Source organism: Sinohyriopsis cumingii, chromosome 11, assembly GCF_028554795.1.
Source record: "Sinohyriopsis cumingii isolate HCF-2022 chromosome 11, ASM2855479v2, whole genome shotgun sequence".
Taxonomy (NCBI): Eukaryota; Metazoa; Mollusca; class Bivalvia; order Unionida; family Unionidae; genus Sinohyriopsis; species Sinohyriopsis cumingii.
Genome location: NC_142971.1, coordinates 25,840,649 through 25,864,244, shown reverse-complemented (window position 1 = coordinate 25,864,244; position 23,596 = coordinate 25,840,649). Strand labels below are relative to the sequence as shown.

Sequence of the window (23,596 nt, the reverse complement as noted above, 5' to 3'; positions counted from 1 at the left end):
GATGGAGTTGTTTTCCAAACAAAACAAATGCAGAGACTTAGGGAAATTTAACAAGACAGTTTTTGGAGGACAGGAAACAAAATACTTACAAAAATAAGATTTTAAAAGAAGCAAATTGATAAAGATAAAATATAAAGAAAATGGACAACAAGTTAGGGAACCTCTTGACTCTTAAAGGTAGGAGAACAAAATGTTTACCCCACTGTCCCCTAGTTGAATCAAACATGTACCTGCAACCATTAATGACAAATAATGCACTTACCAGTCAGAAGGAATCATTTACCTGTACATGTTATTCTGCAAGCATATTTCCCTGCAGAATATTATTCCACAACTAATACAACACTTGCGATATTTCCAAGACAGAAATTACAAATTTTCCAAGAAACCGTGAACCTGATAAGATCAGCACATGGTTATCAGATAGGGTCTGTATTTGGAGGGTGTTTCATACACAGGATAATTATACAATCAATATTAATTACCACACCAGTATATCACAGACAGTTTAACCTGCTCCAAAGAAAAGGAAAGTTATATAAGATAGTGACACAGATGTCTAATTACCCATGAATAATTTAATCATGGTCATTCATGCTACATGTAACTCTTCGTTATGGCTATATAAAACTGTGTAACCAGTGTCATTTCAGTCTTTACAATACAACTTTTCTAAATTGGAACTGATAAAATGGAAACTTTTTCTTGTAATAAATATTAATTATTTATTGTTAATTTCATATAATATCCATATATTAAATGTGATAATACCTCAATACTACCAAACATTTTATGTTATTTTTTGGGGGTTATGCACATAAATTATGTACTCTGAATGGAACGGTCACACCACAGCCCTCATTAACGTATTTGTATTAATGTGTCGCATGTAAACATTTGTGCATAAACTATATTGAAAAAGTGAAGAATTCTTATCACATTAGAGGAAATTATTGGGTGAGAAAAACAATCTACACTGGGATTTGTACCGAGACAAGGAAATCCCAGTTGAAGGGTTACATTAATTGTCTCCCAACAAGACAAGCCTCATGGGAAGACAAATAATGTAACCCTTTGACTGGGATTTCCTTGTCTCGATGCAAACCCCAGCACAGATTCTATTATTCTCATCTAACAATGCTTTTCTTGCATTTTATGGCACTTTTAACATATTACTGGTTACATGATGTCAAGGAAATGGTAGCTAAATGGCTTTAACAAGGGCACAAGGAGGCAGCTAACCTAGGCTGGCATGTTTGGGCACTGAACCAACAACTCTTGGATTACAAATCTGAATAACTGAGCCACCTTGGCTCCAATAACAATTCCAAGTAATAATTAGTTTTTACGTAACAAATCGTTAGCATGGTAAGTTTCCAAACTGTTAAATATCTTTAGACTGCAAGTTAAAATTTCGATAACATCAGTTTATAATATCAATACTTTTGTAGAAATGAAGGTTCACATAAAATATAATATTTCATTTTTACATACAACAGTGTGGTAATGCATACAAAACCTTTTCTTATTGACATAAATTACAAAATGCCGACAAAAAAATAAATGCTTGGTGGGGAGGGGTTATTACCTTGGAAAAGTATCCAACATACAGGATATACCAAAAGCAACTAGCAGAACATCATAAATTCTTTAACAGATAAACCTTCATAAATTTTTAATTTAAAATAATGTACATGTTTCCATGACAATATAATCTGCATTCAGATTTACACAATTCACACAAATCTGTAGATTAAAATATAAACTTCATTTAACAACTGTCTCCAATTTTATATTTCATGATCTTTGATGAATTCAAATATTTTTCAATAAATACATGTATCATATAGTTAAGAGACATTTATATAATTAAACTTGCTTACCATATTTAACTCTCTTTCTCTGTCAGTCTGAATCATCATAAATCCACAATCTGACTAAAATTTGGATCTCTGACAGGCACAGTTAAAAGTCTAAGACCTTTTGGAATTTCCTGCCTACTTATTTTTAATATTCTATCTGATAAAGCACTGCATTTTATTGTATGACAAGTTACTGTTATGCTTGGAATGACATTTTTCACTCCCAGCAGTAAGAAAGGTGTTAATCTAAGGTCAGCAGAACATGACAGTATATGGGTACATGTCAGGTTGATTTTAATCAGATTGTTTAGATGCATCTCACATACACACATACACATATGCACTATTCAGAGACAAAACAGCTCCAGAAGCAATGTTGTATAAATATTCACAGTACAAAACTGTTACAATTATGAAATACAATCAAAAAAGAATCATATGGTCCAAAAAAATAGATCTGAGAACAAGCATAGTAAACAGTAAACAATTATACCAAATATTATGGATGTTGTTTTGATGATTCACAGCATAGTTGTCATTTGTATGACTACATTTCTCTCAGTTAAGCTACAAGAAAGGGCTCCATAACAACCCTATCACAATAATATTAATTTGGATGATATAAGATGCTGACCAAGAGTTATGAAACACATCTTGTAAAATGTATACAGTTTACAGAAATGGAGCAATAGATGAAGGTAACTGATGTTCATAAGATATGAACTGTGACCCTAATGTTTATCCTACTGATCTTCACTCACTGCAGGAAGTCAATTGAATTTAGTTCATAATCTTCACTCACTGCAGGAAGTCAACTGAATTTGTTAATAATCTTCACTCAATGCAGGAAGTCAATTGAATTTAGTTAATAATCTTCATTCACTGCAGGAAGTCAACTGAATTTAGTTAATAATCTTCACTCACTGCAAGAAATCAACTGAATTTAGTTAATAATCTTCACTCACTGCAGGAAGTCAACTGAATTTGTTAATAATCTTCACTCACTGCAGGAAGTCAACTGAATTTAGTTAATAATCTTCACTCACTGCAGGAAGTCAACTGAATTTAGTTAATAATCTTCACTCAATGCAGGAAGTCAATTGAATTTAGTTAATAATCTTCACTCAATGCAGGAAGTCAACTGAATTTAGTCAATAATCTTCACTCACTGCAGGAAGTCAACTGAATTCAGTTCATAATCTTCACTCACTGCAGGAAGTCAACTGAATTTAGTTAATAATCTTCACTCAAAGCAGGAATTCAACTGAATTTAGTTAATAATCTTCACTCAATGCAGGAATTCAACTGAATTTAGTTAATCAAAAAGTCACTGTTGTTTAGCAGATCTAAGCAATCAGAGAAACCTGAAAGAGATACTGATACTGCCCAAATTCATAACTTTTTGGCAGAAAAATACCTGACTAGATTTGAAAAGATATTCAAAATAAAACATTAGTGTTGAAAAAAAACATCCATTTAATCATCAATCAAATACCAGAAACATCTGGAAAAAAACCAATGATGAAATCAAGTACTTTCCGTAACATCAACCTATTGCTTATGACACTATTGGTGATGATATTAATATCAAATTGTGCTGTCAATGAGGACATAATAGTTATCATTGGCATGAAATTAGAAATAGCCAGTTATTTACATCAAGTTTTTTTTTTCTAGCATGCAACTGAAGAAACAAAACTTTTTTTTTAGCAACAGTGACTTAGACCTTATACTGACCTCTTAGGCAAAGGCAAAATTATGTAAGAAGCTGCACTGAACTGAATCATCAAGAACAGTTATCAGCTGGAAATGAAATCCATGGGGAAAAATCTGTGTTACCAATACTGATCCCAAAAGTAATAGGTTTCTTCATTTGACTAAGGGAAACAAATGTACCAAGCTGTGTTGAAATCTTTTCATGAAATGTCAGCTATAAATCTGAAGCAGCAGGGCAAAAAACCAAAATGCCAAACTCAGACAATTATAATACCTTAAAGCTTTCATTAGAAGTTTATCATAATCAAAGAGATTCCTTGTAAGACTTATCACCCATGTATTTGACTTTTATACAGAAAAAGAATTCATTGATTTTCATGGGTATGTAATTTTGTGATTTGGCAAATATTTTGTGAATGATATTTAAATTTGTGGATATGCCACTGATGGTGATCATACAGTCTGTATGCATGTTATTATTGTGTATAAGGTCTTCCAATTCAAGCTGGATGCTTCAAAATCCACAAAAATTAATAACCCATGAATAACAGTCAATTCACAGTATGTAAATGAAAGCATAAACACAAAACAAGTCTCAACTTCAATCTTCTTATGTCTTTTCCTCCAGTTTCTTAACTCCATATACCAGATCTCCATGGAACTTCTTATCCACTTGTCACTTTTGATATCAAATAATATGACAAGAAGAAAAGACCAACTAATCCAATGATGACATAGCACATAATTTTTTTATTTCCCTTTCCCGATGAGACCATGTGATTCAGTCTGGTCATACTGCCAGTCAGAAGTCCTTCACCACTTCCAAAGTCATCATGCTGAAAGATAGAAACACACACATATTTATATCACTTTCATATGCTATGAATTGGGTCTTCCTTTCACTACTTTGATTAACATCCTTGTAAAGGGGCAGCTAGATGCAGTGTCAATATATCCCTTTCATGATTCTTTTCTGAAATGATCTTTAGCATGAAAGCAAATGAAAAGTCTGAATAATTTGAATATGGAACCCTCCTCTAGCCTGTGACATTTGTGCTCTAGTCACATGACCTCTCAAAAACTTCAAGAATGCTCCACCCACTAATGAAAATAATTGTTTCTTTAAGATAAACATTTAGTTCTGCCATAAAAAAGACAAGCCAACTGACAAAGGACATAAAAAATTAGTTGGTATAAATTTGATGATAAAAATGATGAGAAATGAATTTGTATATATATATATATATATATATGTTATACAAATGAAGACTGCAGATGTGACCCACTGGATAATGTCCAACCAACTGACTAACTCAAACACTTAAAGTAAAGATAAATATTCACACCTCATTGGGTGATTAGACTAATAAGACAGAAATTGAAATCATGATGTGTATTATAAAATAGCTGATTAACCACCACCATGCTTATCTGACTGGTGAATCAGTCACATTCCAGGTCTGACAATTGCTCTAGTAAGACTGCATTACTAGTGAAATAAAGCTTTCGCTTGTAGAAATGTCCTCATCACTAGTTGGTCAAAAAACTTCACTGAATTTTAAAATAAAATCAAATTTGGAATTTCAGTTAGCAGGGTAAAAGCAGCCTTATTCTTGATTACTAAGCTATTTTTGACAAACTGTGTTATACAAAACAAAAAATTTCTCATGTAAATACACAGCTGCCTCTCCAATACCCCACCCTACCAAATAACAGAATGAGCCTATGGTCAATCATCAGTACTGTGAATGGCACATTATACACCAATCCCATGTTGAACAGTTCTCTATTTATATAACCGACAATTTTTTGAAGAAAATGTTTTTCTTCTTTCAGTCACAGTAACTTTTATTTTTTTTAACCCATTGACCCTCAAAGCAATAGGTTTCTTCCTAACAATAAGCCATCCACAAAGTTTGGTCCAGGTATGTGATGTAGAACTAATATTGTAGTGCAGAAACCAGTTTTGTTTTTTCAGTAATAGAAAAAAATTGAAATTTCACCCCCAGTTTTCAAAATAAATAGGCACACATTTTAGTAACCAATGATGATGGTGAACATATTATTGTGCTGAACTGTTTTTCTTGTTTTCAGTCACAGTGAAACTGACCTTTTACTTTTTTGACCCAAAATTTACAAAGTTCTACCCTGTCCCAAATTCAAGCCTTCTACAAAGCCAGGTATCTGTAAATGGTGGAGAACTCAAGATATGCTACATGAATAATAATTCCTCTTTCAGTCAGTGACCTTGACCTTTCAGCTTTTGACCCTGAAACTTATAGGGTTCTATTTTCCCCAAAGTTTGGTACTTCAAATGAGGGGAACTCAAGTTATTTTGTGGAAACCTTTTTTTTTTACTTCTGAGCTTTTGACTCCAAATCCTTTTATTTCCATACTCCAGTTTCAAGCCTTCAAGCCATCACAAAGTCTGGTAACTGTAAATGGTAGACAACATGAGTTATGTTACTGAGTGGAAATGAAATTGGTAACAGTATAAGTAGGGTCTAATGGCACATCAGCACAATAATGGCTATAAGGTGCCAATTAAAAGTAAAGCTCTATCAATGTAAATATCCCAAACAGTAATAAAACATGAAGAAGGATAATCATTCCAAAAAAAACCCCATAAACATTAAGAACTAAAACATTAAAGTTAAATGGAAAAGAAGTTTAAATTCTGTAAAAGTTATATAAAATAAAAGATGAATGTAATATTCTTAAAACACATGGGCAAAAGAAGTATATCATCATAAAGTTTCTTTGCTGAGTTCACCTAAAAATAGTTCTATCTCAGAATGGAAATTAATAAACTTGACAATAATGTGTTTCACACTGGTCACATATGCACTCTGGACAAGCTTCATCCTTCATGAAGTATGCACAAGTCAGGTATGAGCATCTGATACACAAATGACACAATACCACTCATCTCTGCTCTGTGTTCTACATGGGATGAGTCAATATCCAGTGGTATGTTTGGCTGCTTTACCTGCCCTTTCATTAGCTCTAATACCAGGATAGCTGCTGGGTCATGTTCTTAAAGCAGAAAATTTATTAGTCAGTATTTGTCTCTAAACCATGGCAATTCCACTGTACCATGATGTCAGACATATTGACAAAAAGGGATGGAAGTGCAAGATGTCTGGGAATATTCCTGTTGTTTTATCAGAGGGCTCTTCAGTATCCATATACTCTATACATCCAAACTTATTAAAGACCTTAACAAGATTGTCTCCCTTTGGAAGTCTATTAGAGTCTTTCTTTAATAATGTTTGACCTTGCATTCCCACATGTACCAGCCATCTACTGCTGCTCAGTTGGTAAGCAGAATCTGTGTCCAGCTCATAGGGCTAGACTTCTTATGAGTCAACTATTACCATCTGTGTCCAGCTCATAAGGTGAGGTTTCTTATGGGTCAACTATTACCATCTGTGTCCAGCTCATAAGGTGAGGTTTCTTATGGGTCAACTATTACCATCTGTGTCCAGCTCATAAGACGAGGTTTCTTATGGGTCAACTATTACCATGACCACTGAAGCCAGTGGTTTGCTGTTCTTTATGTGGACCAGATTTAACCAAGGTTTTACTCATGGCATTGAGTTTCTTATGGGTCCTACTGCTAGATAGGCTTTTATTGCTTCATTCTTTGTTTAGGTGCTTGCTTTCATTGGGTTTGGTGGTGACAAAACTGTAAAGTAGGTCTTCTTATGTTTTTTTCTCCATCTCAGTTGTGCTGGCATTAGACTTACAGAAAGTGTTTTACAGAGTAGTGGTTTCCACAAACGTTTTTGAAAACAGAAGCTCAGGATTTCGTTATGCTTTACCAGTTGTATGTTGGTCAATTTTGTCAATTTCCTTGACTCAGAACACTTTCTTTTCTTCGTCACTGGCTGGATTATTCCTGATTCTTTTGAAACGAGGTCTCAGAGTACTGGATATGTTTTCTGAGTTTTTTCCAATAATGGAATACTACTATTTTATCATCTGTGCTCCCCACCTGAAGCCCAACAAAGAGACACTGTTTATAATTATTTATACTATTCTCAATCTTTACTCAGCAAAATTCCATACAGAAATGGTTGTACATACAGATGTAACATGCATCCCTTTCATCTGCCAATCAACAAAACCATGTTGTCTGTACAGTCAGGCTATCGTAAATGGGAAGCACATAGATAGCAAATTTTTCCAGTAAGTTATTTTTTGCCAAGAATACTTACTCAATCACATTAATGTTAGGGACATAAGCTTGCTACCTCCCAAATCCAGCCCAACTAAACAGACGAACATTCATAATTTCTGTCAATTTCATATACCTGTCCATAACATATAGATCAAGGGCGACAGCTCTTGTTCATTACTTCCCCTTGCTGCCACCAGGTGTAGATGGTTTTTATGCTGAGTGAAATACTAATTAGGGTCAAGTAAGTATTTCTGGAGAAACATAATTTACTGGACAAATCTGCTTTCTCCTCCAGTCATATTAGTGTTAGAAGAACAGGTAATAGGAGGAGGGAATGCTGAGCATCCAATCCTGTGTATCCTTTAAGGAAATAAAATGGCTGGTTTCCCTAGGTAAACAATAATCCACTCTCCTAACTTGAAAGGAATATAGCCTACAGCCCTTAATATTTTGCTTAAAGTGTTTCTGGAGTTAAATTACACAAACCGACATCTTTTTAGCTTTTTGATAAGTAAAATGAACTTGACAGTGATGCACTAAAATTATTAACAAACATCCAATCCTATTTGGGTTTTTTTGGGGGGGTTTAATGCAATTTTCAGCACATGATAGGCTACAAATAGCAGCCAGTATAACTGTAGAACCCAGGAAACCCCAGGAAGAACCACCAACTCACATGAAGCTATTGGCAAGCTTTCTCATATACCAACAATGGCCGAAACCACAATGCTACTTGTCACCTAAAACACCACTAATAAACATAACTAAGGACTAGTTTTTTTTGTTTTACTAGTCAAGTAGAAACAGTGGAAATACATTGAATGAAGCATACCATTGAATCCAGGTTTCTGTTCTGTTCTCTGGTCTCTGACTCAATGTCCAATGCAAACTGCAGACACAAAGAGAAGGAAGATTACATAACTTACTAGACAGTTTTAAAGTTCACTTAGTAATGGGACATATAGTAATTTGTCTGATTTTAAATATTCCTTTTCCTGTAGAGTCAAAACCCTACATAAAAATTGTTAATGACTGCAGTGATATAAAGCTTGCTCAAGAAACAAAAAGTCCGACCAATTAGGGTCACTATAGTACTAGTTCAAGCAATTTAATTTTTACTTTTATAAAGCTTCACCAAAATTTGACAGTCTAAAAGAGTCACATTTAATTCTGAAGGAACTCCTGGGGTAACACTATCAGGAAAAGTGGGCAATGAAGCCACCTAAAAAGTGGAAACTTTGCCATCTTCTGTTAGGACAGTGAAAACCACTTTGCCCTGTGAACAGTGAAAACAACTTTGCCCTGTGAATTTTTGTAAACAAATATGGTGCAAGTGTTTTTTTTATTTTTGAAATTGTGTGTGTGTGTGATTTGGATTTTTAATGCAGCTTTGACAATTTTTCAATCATATTGCCTTGGTGTCTGCAGTGTGACAGTTTGGGCATCATGCCACAGGCTTGTAGCATCATGTCCCATCCAGTCACATTATCCTGACACCAAGCTGACCAGTCCTAACATTAACTTCTTAATGCTGAGTGCCAAGCGAGGTGGCTGCTAGTACCATTTTTATAAGTCTTTGGTATGACTTGGCTGGGGTTGAATCTGTTCATAAGTTCTCATAAATATGCCACAGTTGCTGAATTAACAAGTTTGGAAATGTTATCAGGTGTCATTGTCTAGTGAATTTTTAGAAACTAAAAAAATGAATATAGAATTTTCTAGTCAAGTGTTAAAAACTACAAAAAAGTAAATGACTTATTTAAGTGCCAGCTGAGAATGTATTTTCAATTTGCAATTGCAACAGAGTAATTCAGGTACTCGCATCACATAAAATTAATTACAAAGTATAGTTTCTTAAGTGTCTTTTAAAGTCATATTACCAGAACACTTTGCATATATCTTTCATCCAAGCATACACTTTGCATGTATCTTTCATCCAAGCATACACTTTGCATATATCTTTCATCCAAGCATACACTTTGCACATATCTTTCATCCAAGCATACACTTTACATATATCTTTCATCCAAGCATACACTTTGCATATATCTTTCATCCAAGCATACACTTTGCATATATCTTTCATCCAAGCATACCCTTTCAAGTATGAATACATGCACATGAATATGATACATCCATACACTTACAACATGCATTTAAGGTAAACATACAACACAGAATTTTCTACATGACGATAACCTATTGCTTAAAAACATTAAATGCATATATGCATAATGAAAAGTAGGGGTCACAACTGAATAAGAGTACACAAAGACATGCTTTGCTCCCACATTTTCCTGTTCAGCTCTGACTTCTCCCTATTCTGCCAAAAAGGGGAAGTCACTTCTCCATAAAATTTAAGTCTAGCTTGACCTCTTGCAAGTATGAATGTAACTTTGTGGACAATATCTAAAATTACTGAATGGCAGTGATAGCTGAATGTTTGACATATCAACTGATGCAAATCAAAGTTTGCTAAGCTTGCAAAATTTCTGGTTTGTATGCTTCAAAACATCTGGGGTGCAGTGGGGTAATACCATCCTAGCAAATTTACTGTGTAATTTCTGCAACAGATAGAGCTCACCCCTGACCCCCACCACTCCTTTCCATTATGACTAAAATCCCTGTGAATTTCAATTAGACAAGCATACTCAGGAGCATACAGAAGAGACCAACACAGACAAGATTAGAACAGTATCAAATGTTCCCAGTACCTTTCAAAATGTGTGGTGAAAAGCACAAAAATATTCACAATATTACAAAATTTACTACATTTGAATGATGTAATGGGAACATACACCCTTCAGCCTCGATATTTTTGAGGAAAGTCCTTCAACTCTTCCTTGATTCTCACTGTCAAGCATTTCTTCTGTTCTTCCTGAAATGAGAAAAGATAACAATGAAACTAAAGATTTGAGTAATAAAACAATTAAAATTTACTGTGACAATTTTAAGTACATTTCTGACTAGCTAAGCTGCAAGGATGACTGACTATAACAATATATTGAACATGAAGATAAAGGTTTGCCAGAATTTCAGATTAACATAATTTAACATATGCTGACTGTCAATGACATAAGCTCCATATTCATCATCTTCCTTAACTGCATCCCTCAGGACTGAGTATAACTGCAACTGGGAGCTGACATGTTGGACATAAAACAACAGATTTATACAGGTTAAAAGGAAAGGTAAAAACAGGATTTTTGACAATAAAGACTAAATGTAAGCAGTACCAACTGGAAGGATTGAAAAATTAGTTGGATGAGTAAGAGCTCATGTAAAGTGTTCTATATGAAAGAATGGTGGAATAAGCTGTTCATGTAAAGTGTTCTACATGATGACAGAATGGTGGAATAAGCTGTTTATGTAAAGTGTTCTACATGATGACAGAATGGTGGAATAATCTGTTCATGTAAAGTGTTCTAAATGATGACAGAATGATGGAATAAGCTGATCATGTAAAGTGTTCTACATGATGACAGAATGGTGGAATAAGCTGTTCATGTAAAGTGTTCTACATGATGACAGAATGGTGGAATAAGCTATTTATGTAAAGTGTTCTACATGATGACAGAATGGTGGAATAAGCTGTTCATGTAAAGTGTTCTACATGATGACAGAATGGTGGAATAAGCTGTTTATGTAAAGTGTTCTACATGACAGAATGGTGGAATAAGCTGTTTATGTAAAGTGTTCTACATGACAGAATGGTGGAATAAGCTGTTCATGTAAAGTGTTCTACATGATGACAGAATGGTGGAAGAAGCTGTTTATGTAAAGTGTTCTAAATGATGACAGAATGGTGGAATAAGCTGATCATGTAAAGTGTTCTACATGATGACAGAATGGTGGAATAAGTTCATGATGTAAAGTGTTCTACATGATGACAGAATGGTGGAATAAGCTGTTCATGTAAAGTGTTCTACATGATGACAGAATGGTGGAATAAGCTGATCATGGAGACAGATGAGGTTAGGTTTGAACAACCAGTACTGTGTCCTCACACTCACTGGGGTTTGATCACTACTTACATTTTACCTATAAATAATAGACAAACTACATAAGCGTAGCATGAAATATCAGCGCTGATTCTTACATAGGTTGCAGAGAAATGGGAAAAATGTCATCCCTTGTATTTAGTACACATATCATTTATGGTCCTATCAATCACCAGAATGAGATGTAAAGATGCACAAAGAATGCAGAGACACACATGAATGGGCAGAGACACATAAAAACACACAAAGAGTGCAGACAAACATAGATGGGCAGAGATACATAAAAAGACACAAAGAGTGCAGAGATACACATGGATGGACAGAGATGCATCAAAACACACAAAGATTGCAGAGATACACATGGATGGACAGAGACATATAAAAACACACAAAGAGTGCAGAGATACACATGGATGGGCATACACATAAAAACACACAAAGATTGCAGAGACACACATGGATGGACAGAGACACATAAAACATACAAAGATGTAGAGAGACACACATGGATGGGCATACACATAAAAACACACAAAGAGTGCAGAGACACACATGGATGGACAGAGACACAAAACATACAAAGATATAGAGAGACACACATGGATGGGCACACATAAAAAGACACTAAGAGTGCAGAGACACACATGGATGGATGGAGACACATAAACATACAAAGATGTGCAAAGATAATGCATATACATATTTAGCCTAAAAAAAGTCTTAATGATCATTAAGCGGCTAAATTTAGTTATTTTGAGAAGCATAAAGGGAAATAATCATGTGCAAAATCTTGTTGGATTGTAGACTAAGCATGAACAAAATATTATTATAAATATATCTGTTAATGCTTGTACTTGTACTAAGAAGTTTACTGCTATATTAAATTTGCTCTTCACTTCATTATCTTTCTATATGCATTGTATAAGGTATGGGGGTACCACTGTAATCTATTCTACACATATCAGACTACATGGGAGGCAATGTATTGTATATGGTATGAAAGTGAAATTGTAATCTGATCTTGACATATCAGACTATACGTGTGAGTGGAATGTGTTAGACTGTATGATGGAGAGACAAAAAGAGTTTTCTCTGCCAATACCATTTGAATCCAACACCCAACAATATCACTGATATCACACAGAAGAATAATGTTTAACTGGATTATTGTATGATCTTGGTGTTTTAAATTTTTTTTATAAGGCTACCATGTCACAAGTATCGCCCAGTTGTGCCTCCAAGAGGCTCTTGCACCTTTTTTCTGCAGAAAATGTTGCATCATCCAAACTATTCCATCAAGCATATGATCAATCAAAATTACTCACATGATTGTAATCGATGGTCACTGAACATTTTTTCATATACTATGGCCAACAGACATTTTGTCATAAGATGACCTCATTTTGTCGCAAGTTACCAATCTTTCCTAAAGAAAAGCCCAGAATGACACTATTTTTCAACTGCTGTAAGTTATTCAGTATTACGCACGGCTGATGAGCATCATGATTTTGTGGTGCAAACAATCTCTAATCAGTTCCAATTGAAAATGGGAGCTATATTAAATCTTATGTAAAACAATTGAAAATCTATTGAACACTCAAACAAGTTCTGATTGGAAGGAAAGCATATTTGTCACCTTGACAGAGGAAGTTAAACTATACATATGAATGTTATATCAAGGTTGTTGAAAATGATCTATGATTTTTACTGTTAATCCAAAGAGGGAGAAAGTGTGATACAACTTTCATGTGGTCGGAATTACAAACTGTGTTCTTTTATGTATGTGCTCCAATGTGGAGCTTGAAGAATGCTATAACAGCGGAAAAAAGTGTGCAAAATCTATGTATCAGCACAATGTTCTTGAGACTGAAATTATAACATGAACATGGCCACAAATCCATTGCTGATGTTCTTAAAAATACAAATGTATCTGGTGCTTGGGTGGCAGAGTTGTGTAAGTGCTTGCCTTTACTGGTCACTGACATCTCACCTCTGTCTGTGTGGTGGGTTCAAGTGTCAGGCTTAGCCAATGTGGGTATCCGGTATGTGAAAAAGCTTGCCAGTACCAGTAGCTTTGTTATTTGTTTCTCAATTTTATTCATTTTATCTAGTCTGAATTGTCATATGCAATTTGATAGCTCTTTAATTTGTTTTATGAAATATCAAAATTACTGACTTGCTCTTTTACTCCGCTGACCTTATGCTCTTTGAGAATAAAACACAAAAACACAAATATTATGGTGTGTGTGTGTGTGTGTGTGTGTACCTGTGTTTGTGATTGTAAAAAAAGACACTGAATAATGTTGTCTTTTTCACTTACAGCAAGAGTAGCACCCAACTAATCATTACAAATATAAATATATCAGACAAAATAGATATTTTAGAAGCTCAAAAACAGTTTTATATGGAATTGTACAAAAGTAGAATTGCTCAGCTTGATGATGAGGCCACTCAAGAAACTCGAAATAGATTTTTTAATCACAATATTAAACTTAGTAAAGAGGAAAGAGAATCATGCAAGGGTCTGCTTACAATCAAGGAACTCGGTATGTCTTTAAAACGGATGGAAAATGGAAAAAGTCCTTGCTCGGATGGATTCACTGTAGAGTCCTATAAATTCTAAATTGTTCTTTTAAATTTTAACACTAATTTTCTTTAATCAAAGTCCATTCAATCCTGATTATTTAATGCCCTGCACTTTAACTGTCACCAAAAAGCTTCCAAACAAAAATTATCTATTGCTGTGGACTTTTACAATGGTGGCTATGTACTAAACTGGTGTCAAAAAAAGAGCGTGTCAAGTGGAATCATCACAATCGAGGGTAGTACGAATTTGTTTATAAAAATATCTTGCTTTCATTGTGACATCATAGCGTGCGACATTCAATTCAGATTGTACTGGATCACACCTTTAGGTTCATTTCATCAAAAAATGTCTATGTACTTTAACAACGATTTTGCCATATGCATCTATGAGGGCATATAAATACTGACCTTCCAAAGGAATATGGATGTATACGAATCCAAATGAAGTGAATACTTGCCAATTAAAGTTACGTAAAATCAAATTCTAAAAAATAACACCCATAACTTAAATAGTTGGTGTTGAATTCCTACATGACCCATTGTACTATAGTGTTAGAGGCAGTTCGTCTTCATGTCTGCAGAGAGTGTCTGAGGTTTCTTTTTAGAAATGCTGGTGTTGTGATTACTTTCTTGATTGATTTGATAATATGCAATTCCCACTTTAAGTCCTCAGATAGTGTTAGTCCAACTACAGGAGTCTGAAGTTTATCAATAAAGTACAATGAAATCTCTGACAACATGAAATCACCTTATTGGTACTAAACATTAACACAAGGAGTGCAAGCGTGACCCCAACCACCTGCCTGATTAGAATTTTTGCAAAATTGGCTACTTCCGCCTGATGGAGTCCTGTAGAAAGACTTTGTGACTAATGGTGAAAACAAAAGTTAATTCACCAGATTAGATTCATGTGATAGGCGTCCGAGAGTTATGTGTTGGTATGTTACCATCTTTTGAATAGATATGTGTAGCATTTTTAGTCGTTTTGCTCTGAAGCTATAAAAGACGCGTAACAAAAGTGGAATCGAGCAGGTGGTTGAAGTCACGCTTGCACTCCTTGCGTTAATTTATAGTACTGATAAGGTAATTCCGTGTTGTCGGTGATTTCATCGCACTTTATTGATAAAACGTCAGACTACTATGGTCCAACATAGGGGTTTTCACTAGTACTACATGTAAGACCTGACAGAGATCTCGCTAGGATTTTAAAACTAGGAATCCAGGACTCCCATTTTGGTAAGAATAGGAGTCCCACCATCAAAAGTTGCAGTCCCTTCTTTCCTACAGAATCAACAATCACTCACTTTAATAGAGCTTCATTACAACAGTCCATTGACAGGATTGCAAATTTATGGTTTATTTATTTGTCTACATCCTTGTAGTAATTTTAGGCAATGGTTAAATAGTATCTTATTTGCTGTCTTTTCCCGTATTTTCGCAAATATGTGTCAGGTCGGAAAACAGATTAGACCTTAAAGCGCATCTCGCAAATTCCACAACATAGCATTGTCCCATATGTTTCTGACCTATATAATTTGCACTTAAAAGTTAAATCTTTAATAAAATAATAACTTGCCTTTGCTTTCAATGATCTGTATATTTTTCTGAAAATATCTGCACAATGATTTATGAAAACAGACAATCTAATAAACTGGTACATCCCAGACTTAGTGAAGTCCGCCATTATTTCCCGTTAGGCCTACTGGTTCACTTAGAGTTTCAAACTAATTTTATGACGAAATAGTGTACAAGAGGCAGTTAATAATCACCGATTCTGATCTTAAAACACAAGTATAATGTTTTATCATCCAAGGATAGCATGCAGGAAATTGATAATTGCTACCTTACTCGAAAAGGGTTAATGGTCAATCAGCTATTAAAACATAATGCTTGTGAATGGGCAAGAATTTGTTTGTCAACGTAATTGATATCAAAACTAGGCCTAGCTACTGATGTATTGATGAATACATTTTGCTACAACACTAGAAATAACCGGGCTAAAGCAAGCTGCATTTTAAAAAAATATGGTCAGTCAATGTACCTCTTAAATAGGTCTTGTTCATCCATCAGTGATACTGAATTTTGTCAATCCAAGTCAGGATTTATTCCAAACACCAAGCTAGGCATCATACACTTTGTTACACTTAGCTACTGTCTGTCCGAACTATCAATTCTAGCAGCTTTAGCACTCTTCTGAATCTCGTTACAATCTTCGTAAGTTTGCCGTTTAACCCCAAAATACTTATCCAAATTTACGAATTGCATTTTGTCTAAGTCTCAACATGTCTTGATTCTCGTGCACTACTTATTCCGATACATTTGGAAATGAACACAATAAGGAAAGCTAAAGTTGTTTATTTGATGTACTTTTATAAATGACCACAGGTACATCTCTGGGTCTTTCTGACTCTGAATTCAATCACTGTAAATATCAGTACATTTTCGCATCTGGCCGCCAGTCAAAGCCTTTGATCTTGCCGCCCAGCTATTGCATCATGTTCTTTTTGATGTACTCTTATAATGGCAACATGTATGTACATTAAGGGGTCTTTCAGTCACTGAATTCTGTCATTGTAAATATCAGCACAGCTAATTGATCAACACATTTTCCCACAAAGCAAGTGGTGGAAGCAGGACTGGCAAGTCTTTGAAATTTGCCGCACACCTATAACATGCGTACAGAGGACTCCCGCCTCAGGGATTTTCTGCATCCCAGATAAAAAATTGGCATCCAAATACGCGTAATTAAGCGTTTCCGAGATCTCTGCCTGATGCTGATATTTATGTTTTGGGTGTCAGGGTCTTACTGCCTAACTAACAGCGATTGTGTAGTGTGTTTTGATGTCGACTAACGACGTAACGAAAGTCAAATTTTCAGTAATATCTCACACAACTGGCAACTTTGCGCTTTTCTACAAAGTAAGGTAATAATGTTTTAATCAGACTTTATTTACTCTGATGTCTTTTCTCTAATAAATTCAAATTCTCACAAAAGAAATGAAACCTGTTTTCAAGTTTCGTTGGCCTACATTTCAGTTGACTGGAAAGCGATGAAAGCCGGGAATGCCGAAATCTGGTTAAGTTGAAATATTATTCTTTAACGAAACCAATAAAAATATAATATGCCTATTGGAACTATAAAGCAACATTTCGTTTCATTCAAGAAAAATATCCGCCACATGAACCTACTTAAACATACTTCGGCATACCTCGACTACCGTCGCATTGCAACAAATTCAAATGTATGTCAACGCAACATGAAAAGGTATCCATTTGCTAGTGTCATATTTTCATTCCGTCAGGATAAAGACAGCACAGTAATTATATTAATTACACATAAATTAGTGGAAGAGTGTCGATATATGCTGCCAGATGTGTGAGATATTCCTGAAACTTTGACTACTCATTCCGATGTCAACGACATCGGAACACACTATACAAGACCGTTATTTGGAGAGTAAGACATAGCACCTAAACAAAATCAGCATGTGCTATGTCTTACTGCCATGTCAGCCAATTCTGCATGGCAGGTAATTCTGCGCAATGATAGTCATTTCTGCAAACATTGGATCACGTGTTATTTTGGTTCAAAAATCCATTTTGTATCAAGAAAGAATGATCGTACTTTAATTAAGGAAAGTGATATTCATACAGTGTACAAAAATATTCCACATTTAGACTCGAAATGCACATAAAAATGAGATTTCTAAATGGCAACATGAAGACCCACTCCATGACCTTCTTGAACCTGTAACCCTGAAAATTTTATTTAGTATGAATCTTTTAGAATAATACAAATAAATACGTTATATAAAAGATGGAAATGTGTACCTTAAAACAATACTGCATTTTAATCCAAGTTTCCAATTTTGCAAGAAGTTGTCCCCACACATAAAAAATCATCTGCTACCCAATGTGTCTATTTGCCGTTAGAACATAAATTCTCAACCAATTCACCGGCGTATAGTCTGTTTCTAAATTCTGTAGTAATTTTCCCCATCAACGAGACATTGTAAACACATTACATCATATTCACTGTTGTTTCTCTTCCAAGTAATAGCTTATTTTTCATAAAATGTTGAACTTTCCTAACATTTTTACAAGATTGGTTTAGTTACCTTAATATCTCTTGCCATTTATTGGCATTTGTACGTTGAATTTTGTAAAACTAGCTATAAACCTGACCTAATTTCTCGACTGAACTAATGACAAAGCAAGTCAAAGGTAATACATTTCATTTCTTAGCACGATAGATAAATATTACATCTTTTCAAAGCTGTGCGCAGAATAGGCCGATATATCGCGAGTCAAGAAAACAGGGGTGGTGGTATCCCCTGTGTCCAAAATTAATATTATTTTGAACAGAATATTCTGGTGACAATTGCATCTTTTCAAATGGTAAGCATTCCTGTATTTTATTTTCGTCAATCGCTCGAATTCGGTATACGTTTTGTTTCAATATTGGAAACGAAAACCTTAGGTGCGCAGAAATGATCGACAGTAGTGTACATGTAGGACTAGGGTTTTCACTTACTACCTGGCTAGACTTATAGGTATAAAAATATACGTATATCTAAGTTTTTTTTCCTCCATATTTCTGAATAAATACTATTTTATACCATCTTTGCGCCGTCTTTACGGTATTTAGTAAGACCCTACTATTTGTGCTATCAATTATTTATTTAAAATTGTGAGCAAAGTACGAGTCCCTGTAGCCTATATGACGTAGTTGTAGCCTTTAATGATAAAAATTCTTCATCTATTTAAAGTCATTAAGTATTCCTGATCAACTTATAAAACCAATTATGCACCCATATCAATAGTAATTTAAGTTATCAAAAATTGTTCCAAGTTACCATTTCGATTATTTCTCCAGTCTGCCATGTTGTCACAATGGTCATGATTGCAGAGACGCTTTAAAAGCCGAGTCACAGAAATCCATCACTTTATAGTTGAATCCACAAGAATGAGCTGGCTATCATGTGCTGAATATCGGCGTTAAAACACAGTATTGTACAGAAAGCAAAATTAAAAGCTATTCTTAAAGCTAGATGTCTTATAAACATCATAAGATATCTTAGTCATCTATCTTTTATAAACTATATAAAATAGGTTATAAACAATTTTTATTAAATATGTAGTATAATTCAAAGTCAATTGCATCGAACTCATACCATATAGAATTATATAGGTGTGTTTTAGCAATATGTGTTTTTTCTACTATATTGAAGTATCTGTTTTTCCAGGTGTCTGTGTGCTTTATAATCCGATTTTTAATTTGTTCTAGAGAGCTAAAAAGAAGGATAAGCAAAAGCGTACTTTGGAGCTATGCCATCGTCTCTCGTAGACGGACGGATGCCAAGAAGAATTTGTTCTAAATTTAGGCTTTTATTGCTTTGCCCTATATATACTCCTAGACCTTTTGCATGTTGTCTATTTTTTTCTGGTGGAATTCCTGGATGATTATTTTTCCATTTTCCTATGAGTACAATTTCTGTTTTTACATGATTTATTTTAGATCCTGAAACAAGTCCAAAAAGGTCATATTGTTTTATTAGATATTGATAGGACTGATATGTTGTAATACAATTAGTGCAGTCATCTGCATGCTGGAATGTGCTGCATTCTTTTTTATATTGGGTATGTTTATTCCTTTTATATTTTCAATACCAAGTACATATAACAACATAGACATAGGACAGCCCTGTCTTACTCATCTGCTTATTGGGAAGGATGATTCTACGTTTGTCCACATCTTGTGACGAGAACAGGTGAAGGGAATGAAAGTGAACCGCTGTTATTTATAGTGGAAGAGAGGATCGAAACGGATTGAGGTTTTTCACCAATCCAAACACGCATTACAAAATTCAGTCACAGTTCGGAGTCTGTCTTCCAATCCGAAGAGAACTGCCTGTGATGTCACATTCACTACAACCAATCATTTTAAAATAAAAATAGAACTTATTTACGTGGTTGCTACTAATTTTGAATCAATTCCAGGATCTACGTCAACACCTGTTTTTTACAAAACGAACGTCAATGTCAAAATTTATTTCTGAAAAAGGTATCATCTTTGGTGAATAAATTAAGTTACAACCGCATGTAATGAAATATATATATATATATATATATATATATATATATATATATATATATATATATATATATATATATATATATATATATATATATATATATATCTTTTTAAAATGACAAACAATCAACTAAATTGAAACAGCAGCAGAGGGGGTGAACAGACCTTTGCCTGAAAGGCGTCGAAACGTCGAAAATAAACCTTCCTACGAACGATTGAAAAATAAAAAGCGTCGACAGAGTTTAAAAAAAGCGTCGACACTTTACTGAGAAAATCTCTGGAATTTTTCTAATTAATATTACTCCATTGTCGTTGGTGATTTTTTCTAGTTTATTATGCATGCTGTTTACGCAATTACGCCTTCGCTGAGGTCATCACCCCCTCTGCTGCTATAATTAAATCATTATGTTATAATAAAATGGTACATCCGGAATCTCATACTACAAGAATAGCTCGAGAACGATTAGAAGCAATCAAAAAATTTCCTCCTGTTAGAGATTCATTTAGAAAAAATCTACAAGCGCAGCAAGAAGCACAAATTGAGTACGAAGAAGACACTAAAAAAACTGTTTAAGCCCGTTACTGCAGCTACTGAGAAAGTTACAACAGTCATCAAGGAAGATCTTCTTCCGGTATCAAAACAAACAGCAGAACAAACCGAAAAAATAGCAGCGAGAACTAAAAAAACAAAGAAGATTTTACGAGATCTTCCACCTGACATGGCCACGGAAATAGCTGCAGCTCAACCTCCACATGTCGGTGAAGAAATACTTGAAGGCATTGGAAAACTTCGTACTGAAGTCGCCGACGTGAGAAAAAAAAACATGCATCTGAATCCAAACCAGCAGGAGAAAACTTAGAATTGATTGCAAGATTTAACGAAGGAATTGTTGAAGATATTAGAAATACTGAAAAAGAAAAATTACCTGAAATGATATTATCCGGTATATTTAATAAACCTGGTATTTTAAAAACTGGTCATGAAAAAGTAAATGATGATAATTTTATTAAATGGATATATCGCGTATATTACAACAAAAAACAAGCTAGAGGTCCAGAATACGAAAGTCTTCATGAAGAAGTAAAAAGACTTTATAAAGAGAGAATGAAACAACTAAAACAGAAACAACTCTCTCAGTATCAACTTCATCCACCTCTGCAACAGATAGAACAACAACAGTCTTCTTTGCCAGAACTTAAAGAGAAGTATCTTAAAAGAGCAAAAAGATCCTTATCTAAAGACACAAAGACAACAGAGGAAAGAGATTCTGACGATGATCCTCCTGGCGCTGTAGGAAGTGGTTTTTTGACTGCATCAGGAGAAAATAATTTTGTTTGTCCTGATAATATCCTCAATGACGTGTCACGGTTAGAAATTCTCATAGGAGGAAAACGTGCCGGAAATAATTCACCAGAAATAATTAATGAAGCATCTGATATTTGTCGGCAATTATTTCAAGGTGGTATCATGGATATTGGCGTTTACCGAGAGCTTATTGATGAGCTCGTTGATGATTAGTCACCGCGATTAGATAAATGGTAAATAAAATAAGATGATCATACACAATAATCATCGTAAATCCGTATCGGTCAGAGCGGTAAACTCACGATTACCAATCTATAGGGTTATTTACGGAGATGGACTTGGTGATGTTATTCAGGGATTATTTACAAGGTTAGCCCCAAAAGCAGCGCCTATTGCAAAACAATTATCGATGAAAGCTATTGATATTGTTCGTGAAAAAGCTCCTGGTGCAATTATCAATGTTGCTGGGAAGGCGTTCTCGGCGATCAAAGATAGACTAGCACGATTAATAAGACGAAAACAACAACCACCAGTAAAACTGGCAAGTACTGAAATTATGCCCGCAGACGTGAGTAAAATAATAAATCAAGCTGCAAATCAAAAACTAGCAGCGTTAGCAGATCGGGGACTCGGTGAATCGGGAAATAATATTTCAAGTTTAATATCAGGAAGTGGAACTTCCCGAAGTGGAACTTCCCGAGGTGGAATTTTCCGAACGCGGTAATCAACGTGTTAGACGAAAATAATTATAATAAAATGTTCAAGCGCGTATCCGACACAGCATTTGACATGGAAGCACCTGTCCTTAAAGATGAATCGGTACGTGATTATCAGTTTTATTCTTATGACGCACGAACACCAGATCAACGTGGAAGAATTGAACTACAAGTTCATGACACAAGTAGATATTTTCTACCCGCTGAGGCTTTTATTGAGGTAGAAGGTACAATCATAAAAACGGATAATACTAATTACTTAGATCAAGTAAAAGTTGGTTTCGTCAACAACGGGATCATGGCATTATTTGATAGCGCCACGTATATGATTGATGGAAAAAATATTGAATCGATTGAGAAGGATGTAGACGTTGCTACAACAATAATAGGCTGGCAAGATATTCTGATGATTATACAAGATCAGCAGGTCCCACAATGATGTTTGTGAAAGATAATTCTAATAACCCTGAAAGCGATCCGTATAATATAAGACGACCAAGAAATTTTGCCAATAACGCGGATACCGATGTGTGGCCGGTGGTTCATGGTTCTAATGAAAATTTCAACTTGGGATTTACAGCGCGTAGAAATATGTTGCTAGGAGACAATAGAAGATTTTCATGTACAATTCCACTATCGCATATTTTTGGATTTTGTAGGAATGTTAAAAAGGTTATTTTTGGAGCGAGACACACGGTTGTTCTTGTAAGAAAGGGTGATGATAATGATGCTCTGTGGAGACCCGCTGGTGATGCTGGTAAAGTAGTATTATCGAAACTTTCACTGTGGATGCCGGTAATGACTCCAACGATCGCAGAAGAACAGAAATTAATTTCTTTCATGGACACAGGTGGTAAATCCTTGTTGTCATGGTTAACAACAAACACAGATAGTATGCAAACTAACGTTAACGGTCAGTTTACATGGCATATAGCATCACAACAAGGTGTTTCTGCACCACGGCATATTTTTATTGCGTTTCAAAACCATAATCGTTTAGGTAATCAAGTTCACTCTCATATGATATTTGACCAACTGGGTCTTACAAATATTTCCTTGCGGATAAACGGACAACAAGAACCAACAGAGAATATACAACTAAATTATGCATTAAATCACATAGGACGTGCAT

The 23,596-nt window shown here is 34.8% G+C and overlaps 1 protein-coding gene across 2 annotated transcripts; it reads right to left on the bottom strand.

The window, feature by feature from the left end:
* Positions 1–1,660: 1,660 nt before the first annotated feature.
* Positions 1,661–19,251, bottom strand: LOC149787805 (BET1-like protein). 2 transcript variants are annotated; one of them, XM_089974014.1, is made up of 4 exons: positions 19,205–19,251; positions 10,560–10,639; positions 8,594–8,650; positions 1,661–4,414 (listed from the first exon to the last, which is right to left on the bottom strand). In XM_089974014.1, exons 1-4 carry the CDS (start codon positions 19,230–19,232, stop codon positions 4,244–4,246), a joined length of 336 nt encoding a protein of 111 aa, XP_089830140.1. In that variant the 5' UTR covers positions 19,233–19,251; the 3' UTR covers positions 1,661–4,243. The 2 variants fall into 2 exon arrangements, with proteins under 2 accessions (XP_089830140.1, XP_089830141.1); XM_089974015.1 differs by lacking the exon at positions 19,205–19,251 and adding an exon at positions 14,295–14,350.
* Positions 19,252–23,596: the final 4,345 nt, after the last annotated feature.